This window comes from Tenrec ecaudatus, chromosome 1 (genome assembly GCF_050624435.1).
Source record: "Tenrec ecaudatus isolate mTenEca1 chromosome 1, mTenEca1.hap1, whole genome shotgun sequence".
NCBI classification, from domain to species: Eukaryota; Metazoa; Chordata; class Mammalia; order Afrosoricida; family Tenrecidae; genus Tenrec; species Tenrec ecaudatus.
The window spans coordinates 222,208,659-222,225,110 of NC_134530.1; the positions used below are offsets into that span (position 1 = coordinate 222,208,659).

The 16,452-nt window shown below is 55.4% G+C and overlaps 1 protein-coding gene across 2 annotated transcripts in view; it reads right to left on the reverse strand.

Moving 5' to 3' along the window:
- Positions 1–16,452, reverse strand: part of PLEKHA6 (pleckstrin homology domain containing A6) — an 86,930-nt gene that overhangs the window by 26,560 nt on the left and 43,918 nt on the right. Inside the window, exons 6-11 of one of the 2 annotated variants that reach the window (XM_075529245.1) lie at positions 13,026–13,126; positions 9,632–9,774; positions 6,402–6,887; positions 3,022–3,538; positions 2,616–2,702; positions 1,507–1,560 (exon numbers count right to left, since the gene is read on the reverse strand). In XM_075529245.1, the coding sequence (XP_075385360.1) occupies positions 1,507–1,560; positions 2,616–2,702; positions 3,022–3,538; positions 6,402–6,887; positions 9,632–9,774; positions 13,026–13,126 (1,388 nt within the window). The remainder of the gene's footprint in view (positions 1–1,506; positions 1,561–2,615; positions 2,703–3,021; positions 3,539–6,401; positions 6,888–9,631; positions 9,775–13,025; positions 13,127–16,452) is intronic. The other variant, XM_075529234.1, reaches the window with a different exon arrangement.

Genomic DNA, 16,452 nt, shown 5'->3' on the forward strand with positions numbered 1-16,452 from the left:
AGCATTTGATCTCCCTCATAACCCATTTTTTAGTTGTTTCCGTTTTTCACATTTTCTACTTGTGTCCGGATTGATGGTCATTGCTGCTGTTGGTTGGCTTCTCATTTTTGTTTGGGGGGATTTAGTGTGGATGAAACCAGGACTGGTAAATCTACAGAGAGAGTAACTGGATTGACAATCCCCTAGGGGCACGGCAGGAGAGGTTGGGGGAAATGGGAAGCTAACGACAAGTTCAAGGGAAGAACATGTTCAGAAGTCGACTGTGGTGGTGACGGTGCAACTCTCCTTTGGATGACTGGCTGATTCGGGAGTGCGCGTATGCCACGACGACGACTGCTCAAACTACCTTGCCAAAAAAAGGTCGATCCCCAACACGTGACATGGAGTCGCCAAGGAGCAGCGTGGCCTTGAGGGCAGTGTCTCTTTGGTTTCTGCCTTAGCTTCCTCAGCTGTGAACTGGAGGGTAACTAGAGACCTACACCTGGTCAGAATCTGTAAACTGCTTAAAATCGCCTAAGGCAGAGAAGAAGCTAAGCAGCTGACTGGAGCTCTCTGAGATGCCTGCCCGCCCCATCTTTGGGGAGGGGGGAGTGGGGCTGGTTGCTGCTGTTATTGTTATCTCCACCACCCCGCTGCCTCCCAGGACAAAGACACACCCTTCTGCATCCCCAATGGCTTGTAGCACAGGGCGGAACGGAAGCGTGCTCCCGTAGGAGGGTCTAGATTCTGCGCTTCAGCCTGTCTTACCCCCATGAATACTGTGGGCAGCGCCGCCTGTCGGCTTGGAAAGGCAGAGTGCCAAGGGTCCAAGCCCTGGGGCTCAGAGCTCAGCAGCCATCCCCTGCGTGGCACATTAGCAATATGACTTGGGAGCAGCCACTGCCTCTTCCTGTCCCTCATTTGTCAAACTGGGCCGGTCACGCCCCCTGGGTCGACCGTGCTGGGTTCTCAGAGCACATGAGCTGTGTATGCAGAGGAGCTGACAGACACATGGGGTTCAAACTGCTTTAAAATCATCCACGGGCAGGCCTATAGACCTCCGTTTGTGAAGCATGGCCTTCAGCGATCTCTGGAAAATGCTAGAATAATCTCTTGGACGGAGGCTGAGCGAAAGCCCTAGCATTTTAGACCTGAACACAGAGCTCCCCACCCCCCTCCACCTCTGCTCCCCACCCCTCCCACACACATCCCTTCCTCTCCAGCAAAAATGCAAATTCCCACCTGCCTCCCGGGGGTAGTTCCATCTGGGCTGAAAGCTGGCGAGATATGAGGTGGCATTCATTATTCATGTGGTCATTTCTTATTCTCCTTTCCCCAGGAAACTCCCAGCTGCCCGAAAGGGCTTTGAAGAGAAGGGGCGAGAAGGAGCAAGCCAAAATACAAGCCACTGCGTTGTGCCAGCCCAGGCTGTGGAATGGATGGAGAGGAGGGCTGGGAAGGGGAAAGGAGGCATGGGGGCGGTGCGGGGGAGGCAGTGGGATGGCATGGGGCACCAGCTCTGCCTACCTGCTGATCCAAATACTCTAGGTTTCTTTGCAACTGAAGGTCTAAAAGTTCATCCTACCCGGAGCCCGAGGCCAATAGGCCAAACAGCAACACAAACAAACAGGAACACAACAAAAGAAAACAACAACGGGGGGAAAGGAAGAAGCACAGGCGTTAGGAGTTAGCTCGGTGAGGACAGGAAGGTCTCTCTTTGCCCCTGAGGATTCTGGGCAGGGAAACGGGCGTCCCGGTTCTCCTGGACGCTCCCAGCTAGGGGAGGGCGCATGTAGGCACCGGCTGAAATGCTCATGGTAGTGCCTCTTACAGGGTGGGGAGGGGTGTCTGCATTTTCTGGAAAAAATTCACTGCCATTTACTGTAGGCTAAGGCTCCAGGGCTGGGCTGCTGGCAGAATCCAGAGAAAGAGAGTGATCTGTGCGAGAGGGGCTGCAGCCTACACTGCCTGTCGAGGCTCCCTCCACCTGCCGGCCTTGCGCACCATGTGCAGGGAGAGGGTGAGCTGCAGGCCCTTGGGGACAGGGATTCTTGTCACCAGTGTTTCTCTCCCCAGCCCGCCCAGGTGGAGCCAGCTGTGTCAGTTCTCCAGGTCCAGAGAGGCCACAATTCAAAGGGGGGCCAAAGAATTCCAAGCAGAGACATGGGTGGAACGGGGAGAGGAAGGGTCGGTTCAAGAAGGAGCATCTTCGTCCTTCACCCCAGTGTCCTTCACCCACAGTGGACCCCTATGAAAGGGACACATCAAGGGGATGGGGTGGGAGTAGAGTAGTCTACAGGATCTGGCCAGTTGCTAGGAGATTTTTCTTCCCAGCCATCATCTAAGCACTCTCCACCCCCTGCTCCCCCCAAGTCCAGGTTCCTTCGCCAGCCCCCTGGAGGGGGCTGGGGGTGGGTGAGCGGCAGCTGTGCTGAGGTGCAGAGGACCAGGGTAGTGTGTGACCCTTGATCTTGACCTTGACTTTACCCCTGCCCTGGCACAGGGGAGAATGGGTAGTGGGGTGTGGCCCCCCCAGGAGGGAGGAGGTCTCCAGACCCTGCAGAGAACCAGCAGGGCTGCGCCTGCCCAGTTCTGGGTGGGAGCATAGAGGGGCAGAGAGGGAGGAGAGGACGTACCATCTTATCGTGGATCGTGGGGGATGGTGGGTAGTTGTAGGGGAACAGTCCTGCAGGGACTGGCCGCCTGTCTCCCAGGTAATCATACTAGAAGAGAAAGGGAAGTGGAGAGGTGAAGGGTCCGGCTGGGACACAGACGTCCCCACAATCTGCAGTGAGAGGTCAGAGCAGATCCTAAACTACAGTGGACAGCAGCTCCTGTGGCCAGTCGCGTGCCCCCTCTTAGAGACAGCCTAGCCTGGGGGATGCCTACAGAAAGCAGTCGCCTTGTGGATGGCCCCAGGCCCCTCTTGTGGGCCAGCGGGCCCCTGGTCAGCATCTTTGGTCCTCCAGTGGCCTCTCCATCTGCTGAGGCTCTGGGGACCCGGGCGAGTGACCAACCAGGGGCAGGCAGGCAGCAGCTCACCTTGGGGGAACTGATGGATCGCCGCATGATGTAGGCGGCTGGGTCCGCGTAGATGTCCTCGCTGCGGGGCGGCAGCCGCTCGAAGCGGGCGCTGGGCGAGCGGGCCGGGGAGTAAATGCGGGCGCGGCTGTAGGAGCCCTGGCTGGGCGAGCGGGGCACGGAGTGGGAGCGGGGCTGCAGGGACAGGCGGCGCAGCGAGCCCGAGGCAGCGTCCAGCTCGTCGTAATAAACGGGCTGCCGGGAGGGGCTGGGGATCCAGAAGGTGCCATCCTGCCGCCCGTAGCCCGAGGGCTCCTTCCACTCGCGCAGCTGGTAGGCAGCCCCGCCCCCGCCGCGGAAGGAGTGCCGCTTGTCCTCCAGGGCCCAGGACGGGCTGATGCGATCGTAGGCCGGCATGGAGCAGATGCTGTCTGGCCGCACCCCCGGGGGGTAGTACTGGTAATCGTCCGGGTACTGCGGGGTGTAGGGTCCATAGTACTCTGGGACCCTTCGGGACATGGGGTAGAACCTAGAGGGGCTGAGAAAGAGAGGGCACCGGGGTCAGGAAACCAGACAAAGCAGGGGGACACTCCCTACCCCCTCTGCCACGTCCCACCCGCACCTGAGGTCCTGCAGTCTAGAGCAAGTTTGAATGAGCAGGGTGAACCCAGGCAGACATACAGGGGTCCCCCAAAACAGGATAATTGTACAAGGTCTGCTCCCCTGCAAGTGTAGGGGGACCCACCCCCATCCTCAAAGCTCTATCCCTCAACCAGGTCCCCCAGGAATGGCATCATTTAGAACTTTGTGGTAGTTCCATAATTTGGTGTCAATTTGGGACTTGTGAGGATTACAAATGAAGGGGTGGAGTCTAGCCTGTCACTCAGATTAGCCAATGAGACCTGTGTGTGGGCATGGCCTTCTGAGGATTCTGGGAACTCCTGTATTTCCTCCTTGGAGGCGGGAGACTCTCTCTCTCTCTCTCTCTCTCACTCTCTCTCTCTCTCTCTGCTTACTTTATGAGACCACTCTCGGCTGACAAGACACATGGAGCTACACTAGACCTCTGGAGCCGGAGAAGCCACGTGGACACCCCTATCAATGCTGAGATGCTTACAATGTCACTGGATCCACCAGGCTTCCCACCCACTGGTCTGTGATCTTGCTGCATTCGGCATCATTGCATGTGTTTCGTGAGTCAGAAGCGGACTTTATAGATTGGTATTGCACATATGGGCTAATATCGGACTCATGGACTTGATCTGGACTGGGCTGGGATGTTTTTTCAATATTCAGCTGCTCTTACCTATAAAGCTTTTTCTTATACACATGAGTGTCTATGAGTTTGTTTCTTTAGTCCATCCGGACTGACACAAACTTCAATCCTTATCTGTTTACATAAAACCCCCCTGGAAAGGACTGTAAACCCCACTAGCCTGCTCCAGCTCTGTGAGAACCCATCTGTCAGGGCCGTTCTTCTGCGCAGGTCTGCCTGAGGGACAATGGGACAGTCCACCAGGCTCTCAAAGGGTGGCAGTGGAGGAAGGGCAGAGAGGGAGGCATCCCTGGTTTGACGATCTGGTCAAGGGCAGACCCTGTGGGCTCCTTGGACCCTCTCCCTGAGCAGACCAGAACTGCCAAGGCCTCAGACCACTGGCTGGGCCCAGGGACTCAGGCTACTAGGGGGCATGTTCTTCACGGCCCGTAGGCCTTGTGGAGGCTACTGCCTGCGGTCCTTAGAGCTGCCCCCGGGAGGGGATGCTATGAGAAGTATCTTCAAATAGTTCAAAGCCAGATAAAGGACTCGATGGATCCCGCAGGGCAGCCCTGGTGGTGGAGTGGGTCAGCAGTTCAAATCCACTGGCCACTCTACAGGAAAAAAATGGAGACCGCCTGCTCCCAGCAAGCTTTACAGTGGCCGAAACTCCCACAAGTTCTATTCTGCTCTACAGGGTCGCTATGAGAAGGGGCCAGCTCGATGGTTGGTTGGTTATTGATTCAACCATTCATTCGTATGTTTGTTTTTGGTAGAAGGCAGGCCTGGTACCAAGAGGGCAACATCTTGGTAGTGTTTGTTGGTTTTTTGGTTGTTTTTTTTTTTGCATTCACTTCATATAAATAATGGGTTCCAAACAATTGCTGCTCTTGTTAGCTGCCATCCAATCAAATCAGCCCTTGCACTGAGGCTAACCCCATACACACTGGGGTCAGGCGGTTGTGATCCATGGGGTTCGCCTTGGCTGCGTCTGGGGGAAGTAGATCACCATCTCTCTTCCTAGTTCTAGTCTGGAAGCTCCACCGAAACCCACCCAGTGTCAAAGCCATACAGGAGCCTCCACTGGCAGGCGAATGGTGGCCGTGCACAAAGTGTACTCGCCAGGAAATGAACCCGGGTCTCCCCCATGGAAGGTGAGCGTTCTGCCACTGAAGCACCGCTGTGCTCTGCTCAAGAAGTGGGAGCTGTCAGAAAACTAGAGTGGATTGGACTTGTGGTCCGTGAGCCTTGTGTTGTAAGAGGATCTACAGCAGTGGTTCTCAACCTGTGGGTCCAGACTCCTTTGGGGGTCGAATGACCCTTTCCTAGGGGTCACCTAAGACCCTCAGAAAACACATAAATATTTCACCATATATAATCACATATTGTCTTGTGATTAATCACTATGCTTTAATTATGTTTAATTATGTTCAATTTGTAACAGTGAAAATACATCCTGCATATCAGATATTTACATGACGATTCATAACAGTAGCAAAATGACAGTTATGAAGTAGCACCGAAAATAATCTTATGGTTGGGGGTGGGTCACCACAACATGAGGACTGTGCTAAAGGGTTGCGGCACTCAGAAGGTTGAGAACCACTGGTCTAAAGCCTGGGCAGATAGGTGATTACAGCAGCTCTTGGGTCCCTTCCCATGACGGAGAACCCTGCCCGATGCAGCCCTAGAAGATGGGCCCCCCCATAGGTTTGGAGGCACCCAAGAAACGCACAGTGACCGCAACAATGCACTTGGGAATCGCACCGACCATAAAGCTGGTGCAGGGGTGGACGGGCGTTTTGTTCTGATGTGTGTAGGATCGCCATAAACCAGAGCCAACTCAATGGCCACGAACCACAGGCACCGTGACTGGCACTGCCTGTCCCTTGTGAAGGGGCACCAGGCTCCCTCTGGAGGAACGGAGTAGACTGGGGGCATCACCAAGAGCAGGAGCCAGGCCCTGAAGCTGGAGCTGGGCAGTGGGAAAGAATTTGGGCACGCTGGGAATCCTGGGTCTTGCTTGAAGCCCCATTTCCTGAACCTTTCCAATAAGTAGTGTCTCACAGTATTACTGCCGCATTCCCATTCTTAGCCACAACACCCCCTCGCTGCTCCCCACCCTGCCCCCAGCCCTGGGACTCACCTGCGAAGGTCTTCGGGTTGGGGCACCCCCCGGCGGAGATTGACCCACTGCTGAAGCTGGCTCATGGAGCTCTTGCGTTGGGCGATTTTGTCAGGGTTGGTGCGGGGTGGGAAGCTCTGCCGGTGGCCCCCGCTCTCTGTGCTCTCCTGAGGCGGAAAAGCTGTGCTCCCTGGCCGGCTTGGAGAGCTATAAGGCCAGCCATTGGGCTGGCCGGCCCGCTCCCCACCCCCTGGGATCCTTGGGCCATCCGGGTAAGGGCTGCCGGGCTCGGAGGCTGGGTCTGGTCCAGCTTGGACACCGTTGGCTTTCACCAGAGGCTCTTTCTTGACTTCAGGCCTCTCAGGCCTCCTCTCTGTCTTCTCGCAGCCTCGGCCGTCACCCTCCCCTCGAGTCTTGGGCTCTGGCTCAGGCTTGGAGAGGTGGTTGTGTGGCGGCTGGGGGTGGTGTTTGCTGGGTGGGATATTCTCTGAGTCTGGCTTCTCATGGCTGCAGGATGCCAAGGGAGATGTTGTGAGTGACTCCAGCCTAGGATGGAGTTGGGCAGGGAATGATAGACTGAGGGGGAAACAAGGAGGGGAGACGGGCGGGCAGGGAGGTGCCAAGGGAAACGGGGTTCAATGAATTGCCATTCTGTTCACGGACTCTTATCGCTTTACCTGGTTGCTTTAGCCAACACTGGGCAGTTAATAGAAAGCACAATCCTCTCCTGCCTAGGAGCCTCCGGGGGCGTGGGGGTCATGTATTTGGTGCCCATCAAAAGGTTGGAGGGACAAGCTAACCCAGAGGTGTCTCGGAAGAAAGGCCAGGTGACCAAATTCCCAAAGACTGGCCACTGAGGCTTCCTGACTACTGATTGTGTTTTACAGTTTGACTTTTGATGTTTGGTGAAGTCCAGTGTCCCTGGGCTTCCCTCTGGGTCACTCTCCACTCCGTCCCACGGGTTCACTTTGAGCGCAGCCTTGAGGCTCTGGTTAAACACGCCCTCTGTAGTACTTATACAATGTCAATGTCATAAATAAGAATGAAGGGGTGGAGTATAGCCTGTCAGTAGGGGCACAGCCTGGTGATCCGTCTCATGAGGATTCTGGGACTTCCTCTCTTCCTCTTCGGAGGTGGGATACACACTCTCTCTGTCTTCCCTTTCCTGCTGTTGAGACACTCAGAGAGCTGGAGGAGTCACGTAGAGACCCGCACCAGCGTGGGTCATGCTTCCACCACCACTGGATCCACAAGACTTTCTACCCACCGCCCTGCGATCCTCCTGCATTCAGCATCAATGCATGTGTTATGTGAATCCGAAGAGAAATTTATGGACTAGTACTGAACATATGGGCTAATATTAGACTTATAGACTTGATCTGGACTGGGCTGGGATGGTTTCTCAATGTACAATTGCTCTTTGATATAAAGCTCTCTTATACACATATGAATGTCTCTGGATGTGTTTCTCTAGTCAACCCGGACTAACACAGCCTCCATCAAGACCTGCTCCACGACCGGCCTCTGTCGTCTGGCCTGCCGCAGGCAGCTTGGCCTTCTCTACTGGCATTTTATATAGTTGCCACCCCTGATGTTCTAGTTACCAAGCCCTGTTTGCTGCCTACTCTCTCTCGCCCACTGAAAGTTCCTTGGCTCCCATGAATCTTGGGCTCCATGAATCTGACAAATGGGGTGTAACACCTCCCCTCATCGGGCTGTTGTGAGAAAAGTCCTGCAAAGTGCCCAGGGCAGGACTAGCTGTCTACGGCGGCATAGGCTCATGGATGTGGGCCCTCCTTCTCTAGTTCCACCCAGGACTGGCTTCCCTTCGAACCCAAGCGACACAAGGGCAGCTTCCTGGCGCTCCTAGTGCCGGGTCTAATGCTTCACACACATGCAATCATAGTGCACATCCGCGACACCAATGCTCAAGCGTCTGGAGCCGGGACCCTGCGTTGAACCGAAGATGGAAACTCGGCACACTTGACGTATTCAAGGGTCCTTATAAAATACTCATATATTCAAGGGTCCTTGTCTAACATACATCAGATAATATTTAGTATATGATATATATTATATATAATACAAATCATATCATTTATATATAATATTTATATGCCTGTAAGTGTTACACGCACACTTGACGTACTCAAGGGTCCTTATGGAAACATTGCTTGGTAAGCATTTCTAGGACATGCAAACAGACTCTTGAAGTCTGTACTGCCAAACTCACTCCTCTGGGTCCCCTCTCCCTCCAGACTGCAAACCTGGGGAAGGCAGAGGCCAGTGCTGAGCCTGTGGATGCAGAAGGGCGTGAGGGCTTCCTATGCGCTCAATATTTTACGTGTAGCCCCACGGCAGACCTGGGAGGTAGGAGACCAAGTCCTGTTCCCCAAGGAGAACCTCATTTCTCAGGGAGGTGCTATGAGCTGCCCTGAGGTGAGCTCATGGCCAGGCTGGGGTTCAAATTTGTGTCCGCCCTCCTTTGAAGGCCTTGTGCATGAGCACTGCCTGGCATTTCCTGGAGACTCGGGAAAGGGCCCTGGCCAGGCCCTGGCGAGATGGGGCTTCTCCCTGGACAGTGGAAAGGAGGCCTGAGCATGAGCCCCGAGGTCACAGCAAGGGGAGAGCAAGCGGGACTTCATCCTGGGATGAGGTAACACAGGTTCCCAGCTTCACTGAGGTCTGACACGCTTCAAAGGAAGCTTTAAACAACGGGCAAATGCCGTTTAAAGTTTACTCATCAGATATGCTGGCTGTCAGGCTGGTGGACTCCTGATCTGAAAGGAAAACTCCAACCAGAAACCAGGTGCTTCCAAGTCAATTCCAACTCACGGCAGATGGCCGTGTGTGTGTGTGTGTGTGTGTGTGTGTGTGTGTGTGTTGTACGTGCGCATGCGCAAGCAGAATCATGCACCACTGAATTTTCAGTGGCTATTTTTGTTTTTCAAAGGCACACAGCCAGGCCTTTCTTCTGAGGCACCCCCAGATGGCTTCCCATCTTCAGTCTTTATTTAGCTTAGCAGCTGAGTACAGTAACCCTCTGTGCCCCCAGGGTCTTCTGAAGCACAGAACCGGCCCCTGCTTTGGGAGCTAGGTGGAGGCCCCCTACACCGGGTGTAGGGGCAAGGCAGTGACTCCCATGCTCTCCAGAGCTCTACGCTGGCCTCTGCCATGACCCAGAGGGGGCGTGTCTTCAGTCCTCCTCTTTCTCGAGCAACCCGCCCCCTTCCTGGCACCCCATCACTTACTTTTGGCGCACAGCTTGGGGCACCGACTTCTGGGCTGGGGGGATCTGGACTCGGGCAGCCTCCCCCATGGCCTGGATCCAGGCCTCCTGCTCCTCGGGGCTCTCGGCACTGAAGAAGTAGGTCCGAACCCCGGCATGCTCGGCCTGCGGGGAGAGGCAGTGCGTCGAGCTGGCCCTGGCCTGGTCCAGCCAGCACACGGTCACCTGTAGGGAGAGGCATGAACAGCCGGGGTACTTGGTCAGGCGGGCCATTCCCTTGACCTGCAGCCAGTTTCCCAGGTTGGCACAGTGAAGAGAGTGGCCTGAAGCCAACCTGAGGGCCCTAGCCGCCACTCTGCTATCTGCCTTGGCTGGCTCTCTGGTACCCCTTGATGGCCCAAGATCCAGGTAAGCTTACCTGGCCGGCCTGATGTGATTACAAACAAGTAGGAGGGACAATTACCATGCCCACTCTCCCCCTCAATGGTCATCTTTGGTTGGAAGGGCAATTAGTCAACATTTGGGAAGACTCCCCTCCTCTCCCCCCAGCACATGCCAATTCCCATGCCAGCAGCACCACTGGGAAGCTGGCACCGTCTCTCCCACGGAGAGGCAGCTCCACCTCTCTCCATGGGCATGCAAGGGGCATGCACTGGCATTCAGACGGGGCACGCTACCTAGTCGGTGGCCGTGAGCAGGCAAGGCAGGCGGGAACCCAGAAGAGAGCTCCTGTCCAGAGGAGGGGTCCTCACGCAGTCAGAGGAGGGAGAAGGAGAGAACAGGCACAGGTGAACCAAACACCAGAGGGAGAGGCAGGAGGTGACGACCATGAGGCCGGGAACGTGGAGGGCATAGGGAAGGGGACAGGCTGCCCCAGTCCACGAGGGGTCCCCAAAGGGCTGACGGCACCCAGCACTGCCCAGCTCAGCCCCCCATGATGTGGTGGAGGAGAATTTGTACCTAGGGGATTTGGGAAGCTGGTGGAGGGAGTGGTCTGGGGAGCTAAACTCAGACCCCAGCCCTTCCCCGCCATTTCCTGCAACCGCACAGAAGACGCACTCTGACTCTGGCCTGTGCGACGGAGAAGGGCTGCCTGATAAACCGGGGCTCTTAGGCCATGGGAAAGAGATGCTCCTCCCAGGCTAACAATGCCTGGGACAACAGAGCCTCTTCCAGCTGAGGACGTCAATACCCCCCACCCTCCCCTGTTGGCCCCATTCTACAGGGTTCCTGCTGTCACCTCACTTCAGCTTCAGTCAGGCTCCTGCAGGGCTAAGTCCAAGGTCTTCTGAGGTTGGAAGGAGAGAAGGCTGGGCCCCTCTCACCAAGACCCCCACCCCACTGAGCTGTGCTGTTAATCCCACATGCAGAGTGCTGGCCCAGCCTGGCCCTCCTGGGGTTTGGTGCACAACAGAGCAGCTTACCCCACCCCCACGTTTCCCAGGACTAGGTGTACCAGCTGACAAGAATGAGCTATTGCTCAGCAAGCTGTTCTTCCATGGGCAAAGAGGCTGCCTCATTGCTCTGGCTCCAGCCAGTCTCTCTGTCCCCCAACCCTCTCCCCTGCATGCAGGCAGAAGTCAGGAAAGTGGGAGACGGGGGAGAGGGCGGGAGGAGGGGGGCAATGAAGGCCATGTAGGCTGCCCAGGGCCACTGTGGCGAGGTGAGCAGCCCAGGCAGGGACCTGTGGGTGTGGACAAGGACGGGGCAGTGGGGAACCTCACGGGGTGGGCTGAGTGTGGGCTGGGCAGTGTTTGTGTTGCAACGCTGGGGTGCCCATCACAAAGGCAGGGGGCACATGAAAGTGCACTTGGTGGCTCACAGTCACATTGTGCATGTGTGGGGGGCAGGATGTGGGGGTGGGGGTGGGGGGACATGCCCTTAGGCCTGGGAAAAGACAAGGCCACAGATGGAGAGCCGGCCTAGAAGTATGAAAGAGCATTACGGGAGGGGGCCCAGCAGGGAGAAGCCCTCCAAGGCCACCAGGGCTGGGCTGGGAGGAGCTTAAGGCATCAAGTGTCAGGCTGGGCAGGAACAGCTTCTGGCTCCTTGTTCTGAGCCATCCCAGAGTTCCCTTTGCCATCTGAGGCCGGACAAGCCTCATCTGTCCAGGTCCCCTCCCTGCCCTGGGGAAGGGACACTGAATAGTCACAATCAGAACACTCTGTGGGCCCTCAGAGTTGAGTCTTAAAGTGGCAGGGCCCTCCATGGGGGCAGGGGCAGGGGGCGCCGGGATGGGCCTGGCAGTGATGGCTGGGGTTTCTGGAGTGGGGTGTTCATCGGATGCCCGCAGCTTGCAGAGTTCTGTGCCGGGGTGCGTGTGTGCCTGTGCACAAGCCTGGTGGGGAGGGCGAGACAGGCTATGATTGTGTGTGGGGGTGTGTGTGCAACAAGACTGCTTATTGTTGGCTAAACAGCCTGTGCCTACTTCCCCAGCTAGATCCCGGCTTCCCGGAGTCAGAGTCTTATTAATGGTTCATTCTGTTCACACCTCCGGCACACAGGTCCCTGGGAGGCTGGCAACTAATTAGGAGACAGAAAAGCCTCCTCGTCCCCCAGAGCAGTACCTGTGGTATGCTGCCACCTCTGTTGTGTGGCCAGGCGGCTGTGGGCTGAAGGGCAGGCAAGGTCAAGAGTTCCCCCAGGCCTAAGAGCTGCATGCTGACCGGGTGGGAGCTGCAGGCCCTATCAGTTACATCCCAGGTTTGGGGAGCGAGAGGGGTTTCTCCTAAGACAGGTGTGTGTGGTCAATATGATTGTTTGATTTATTTTTTTCTATTTGAGGAATCAAAAAGAACCTATGATAAAAATTTAAAAAAGAACCTGTGACTTTTGCCTTATAAAATACAAAAAGCCCCTCGGGTGTTTATAATCTTGAATGGGTCCTGAATTTTTAAATATGGAAAGCCACGGGCCTCGGCAGGCCCCTCTTTGATGGGTGGGGCTGTGCAGGGCTCCGAGGGCAGGCGGAGGGCGGGGGTGTTTGTGTCAGGTCTGATTATTGTCCACAGAAGGTGCAATCTCATCAATGTAACGAACCATGAGCTCCAATATTCCCCAGAGGCTTGAAGTGCAAGCAAACCTGATGCAGGCCCAGGCCCAAGGAGAACGGAAGGGGCCTCCGAGCCCCTCTAGCGCACAGCCCCTGCCTCTGCTGTGAGGCATTCCAAGCGCCAGGCCACTGGGCAGAGGGACCATGGCCAAGGGGGTGGCCATTGCTTCCACAGGAGCATAGCTCCGTGGCCCAACCACACCCCAGGAGAAAGAGGAGGGGGTCCCCTCAGAGACACAGCTGGACAATTGCCTTGAGTAAGTCCTGGGGCCATTGCTCCCCACTGGTACCAAGTAAGATCCCTGAGAGAGACGACGCCCCAGTCCCCTCACCGGCCCGGCCTGGGAAAGGAAGGCCAACTGACCTTAAAGGTATGTTTCCGGCTGATGTTGTCTGAGGGCTGCACGGCAGCCACCCGGAAGCTCAGGAGGGGGATGCTGCCCAGGGTGCTCTCCTCCTTCTCATCTGCGGGGAAGCAGAGGTGCAATGAGCCATGTGCTCACAGGCACATGTGTGCAGGCCAGGGGAGCGTAGTCTCTCTGGCCTATTGCAATCAGCATCAGTCAGCACCTGCTGTGTGTCTCTGGTAGGGAGGTTGGCAGAAAGACCACGTACAACCTGAGCTCCGAGGGGCATACTGCCTGGAGCCGGGCAGCCTGGCCACCCTGCAGACCCTTGTAGGCAGATGCCCTGGGGCTCTAACGGAGAATACGAGAGATGTACACAGTCTCAGGAAACAGACATTCTGGTCTGATGTCCTGTGGTGGGTACCATCATTTCCATTCCAAGTCCAAGCAACTACCCCAGAGAGTGTCTTTTCTTACAAACAAAAGCATGCTTCATTGGGAACAAGGTGAAGGTTTACAGGGCAGAGCATGAGTTTACACGCAACAATTCACACACATTTGGTTTGACTCATCCATCGCACGCCCCACCCCCCACCAGTGGACCATTCCCACGCCTTCCCTGTTTCCTACGCCCATTCCTCTCTCTTTCCTAAGCCTTCTGAACTTTGCCATTGGGCACAGGCTGCCCTGTGGGTCTCAAATGGTTGATTATTCTAAGGCCCTCAACCCTCCTTACTGTTAGTCCCTTACAGTGGTTCCAAGGTTCTGGTTACACACTTGGGCTTATGCAGAAGGCTGTGGTTGGGGCACCGGCTGCTCCCAGGGAGAAAGAGGTGACAGCCTGCTTCTGTCCAGGTTCCCAGTCTTGGAAACCCTGCTGGGCAGTTCTATTGTTAGAATGCAGTGGCTGTGATTCAGCATTGTCTCATCCACAATGAGTTCAGGGAGGTTAGAGGGGGTCATTCACCAGGTGTTTTCCCTGCAGAGCCACTGGGTGGGTTTGAACTCCCAACCTTTTGGTTTGTAGCTCTGAGCTTAACCACTATGCCACCAGAGCTCACTCATTCTGGTAGGCAAGCAAACAGTAAGAGGTAGCAACCCGGGATGGCCGAGCACTATTCTATGAAAGACTTTGGTGCATTTTGCTTTCCCAGAAATCCTGTGAGTGGGTGCTGATAGTGCCCCTATTTTCTAGGTACAGAAATTGAGGCACAGAGAGGTTGAGTCATTTGCCCAAGGCTACCTAAGTGGGAAATTGGTCTCTGGACCTAAAAAGTCTCACTCCAAAGTCCATGTTTGTAATCACTAGCCTATGCGACCTCCCTGAGTATCTTGATTAGTCAGTGCTGTTCTCACAGAAACATCATCAGCAGATGACTTTAACAAACACATCTGCTCTCTCATAGTTCAGGAGGCTGAAGTCTACCTTCCGGGTCCTCGCTCCCAGGGAAGACTTTGTCTCTCTGTTGGCTTGAACGGGAAGGTCTTAGTCTACTTTCAACACCTGTTTGTTGGCTATAGTTCTCCATTTGTCTTGGAATCAATTCCCCCGCTCCCCCGGGGTCCAGGAGGTTCTCAGCACAGGTACCCCAGATCCAAAGTACATTCTTCACTCCTGACTTTTCTTTCTGATCCCTGGTCACACGTTTAATCTCTTTCACAGTTCACATCTCAAAAGAGTTTGACTCCAGAGACAAGACAAGCTAGTCCTGTAGATTGATCATGTCCTGGCTCATTACCATAACTGTCCCTAAGTCTGCCTCATGAACACCACAGAGGGTAGGATTTACATCACATAGGATAATTACATCACATCACACGATGGAGGGTAATTACATAAAACTGAGAATCAAGGCCCAGCCAAGTTGGCACATATATCATTTGTGGGGGGGGGGAGGGTCGGCGGATGCTGAACATAATTCAATCCATAACACTAAGCAGGACAATTCTCACACAGTGATACGTGTAACTAGGTCAGGGGTGGGGCATGTTTGAGTGGACAGATCATCTTCAGCTGCCTGACTCTTCGGGCCAATGCATCTTGGTCCTTGCAGGTAACCATCATGCTGCTTCATGGCCTTCTGCTGCAAGAGTGCCACCTCCCAGGGCTCATGAGCACCTCCCTCTGCACGGAGCTTCCTGGTCCCCTCGCCCGATGGTCAGGCTGCTACATAATTCATCTTGGATCTCCACAGGGGTCTGCTGCATTTGTAGTCAGCCCCCAGCTGTCATCAGGAGTCTGAGAGGGCCAGGTGCTCAGTGGGGGCAGCAGGCATAAAAGACCGAGAGTCGGAGACCATGGCTAGACCCTTCCCATACATGCAGAACTGTCCGTTAATGCCATATTACACTGAGGCCTCTGGGAAACCCACATTATGGCTCAGATGAAACCTCCGGTAACTCACATTTGACTCTTACTCATCACCTCCCCAAGCACCAAGCTTCTCTGGCCAGGCTGCGACATGGTGGCCCAAGGAAGACGGTCCAAAGGACCTGGAGAGGTTTGAGGCGGGATCCCAGAGAGGGTGGTCTTCCATCATCTGGCACTCCATCTGGTGGAGTCCAGGTCCGTTTTAGAGGGGCACCCAGGGGTCATCTCTCAGGGACAGTCATTTCAGTGGGTGTTGCCCTCGGGGCTCTACCCTCCCTGCTATGGGGCAGTGGTGTTCCAGCAGAACCCTCGCCGTGTCCCTTCACGATCAGTGGAGAAAACATTAACGTGGTCCAGGGTTTACTCTTGCTCACGGAAGCAGCCGTCAAGAGCTCCCAGGATGCACTGCACTGGGTAAATCTGCAGTCCATGACTTCTGCACCGTGTTGAAAAGAGCACGCATGCTCTTTTGAGGACTGAGGCACACCTTACCCAAGCGCAGGCTGCCCAGGCGCGTGGGAGTTGCATATTGCATCAGGAAGACTGGGGCAGAATCAATGCGTTTGAATTACGGCGCTGTCGGAGACCATTGAAAGTGCCACGGACTGCCCAAAGAATAAATCGATCTGTCTCAGAAGTACACAGAATGCTCTTCAGAGGCCAAGACGGCAAGACTTCATCTCACGTATTTGGACATGCTGTCAGGAGCGATGAGTCCCCGGAGAAGGATGCCGTGCTGCGTAGGATGGGGCAGCGGAAAAGGGGGCAGGCCTTCAACAAGCTGGGTGGAAACAAAGCCAACAGGCTCTCGTGTTCAAAGGAATGGTCTCCTCTCTCCTCCCACCTCAACGCCCGCCTGCCCGGCTTCCTCAGTGGCATTGGCAGGAGGCCACAGTGGGTGCAGACCTAAGAACAGTTGTGAGGCCGGGCAGGGGCCGGGCAGGGTTTCGTCCTGCTGAACACCGGGCTGCTACGAGTCAGAAGCGACTCAGTGGCGCCTAATGACAGCAGCATGTGGGAGAGTCAGGTGTGAGGCCCACCTCGCACCTCATGGGTGCCTGTCTGCCAGGGGA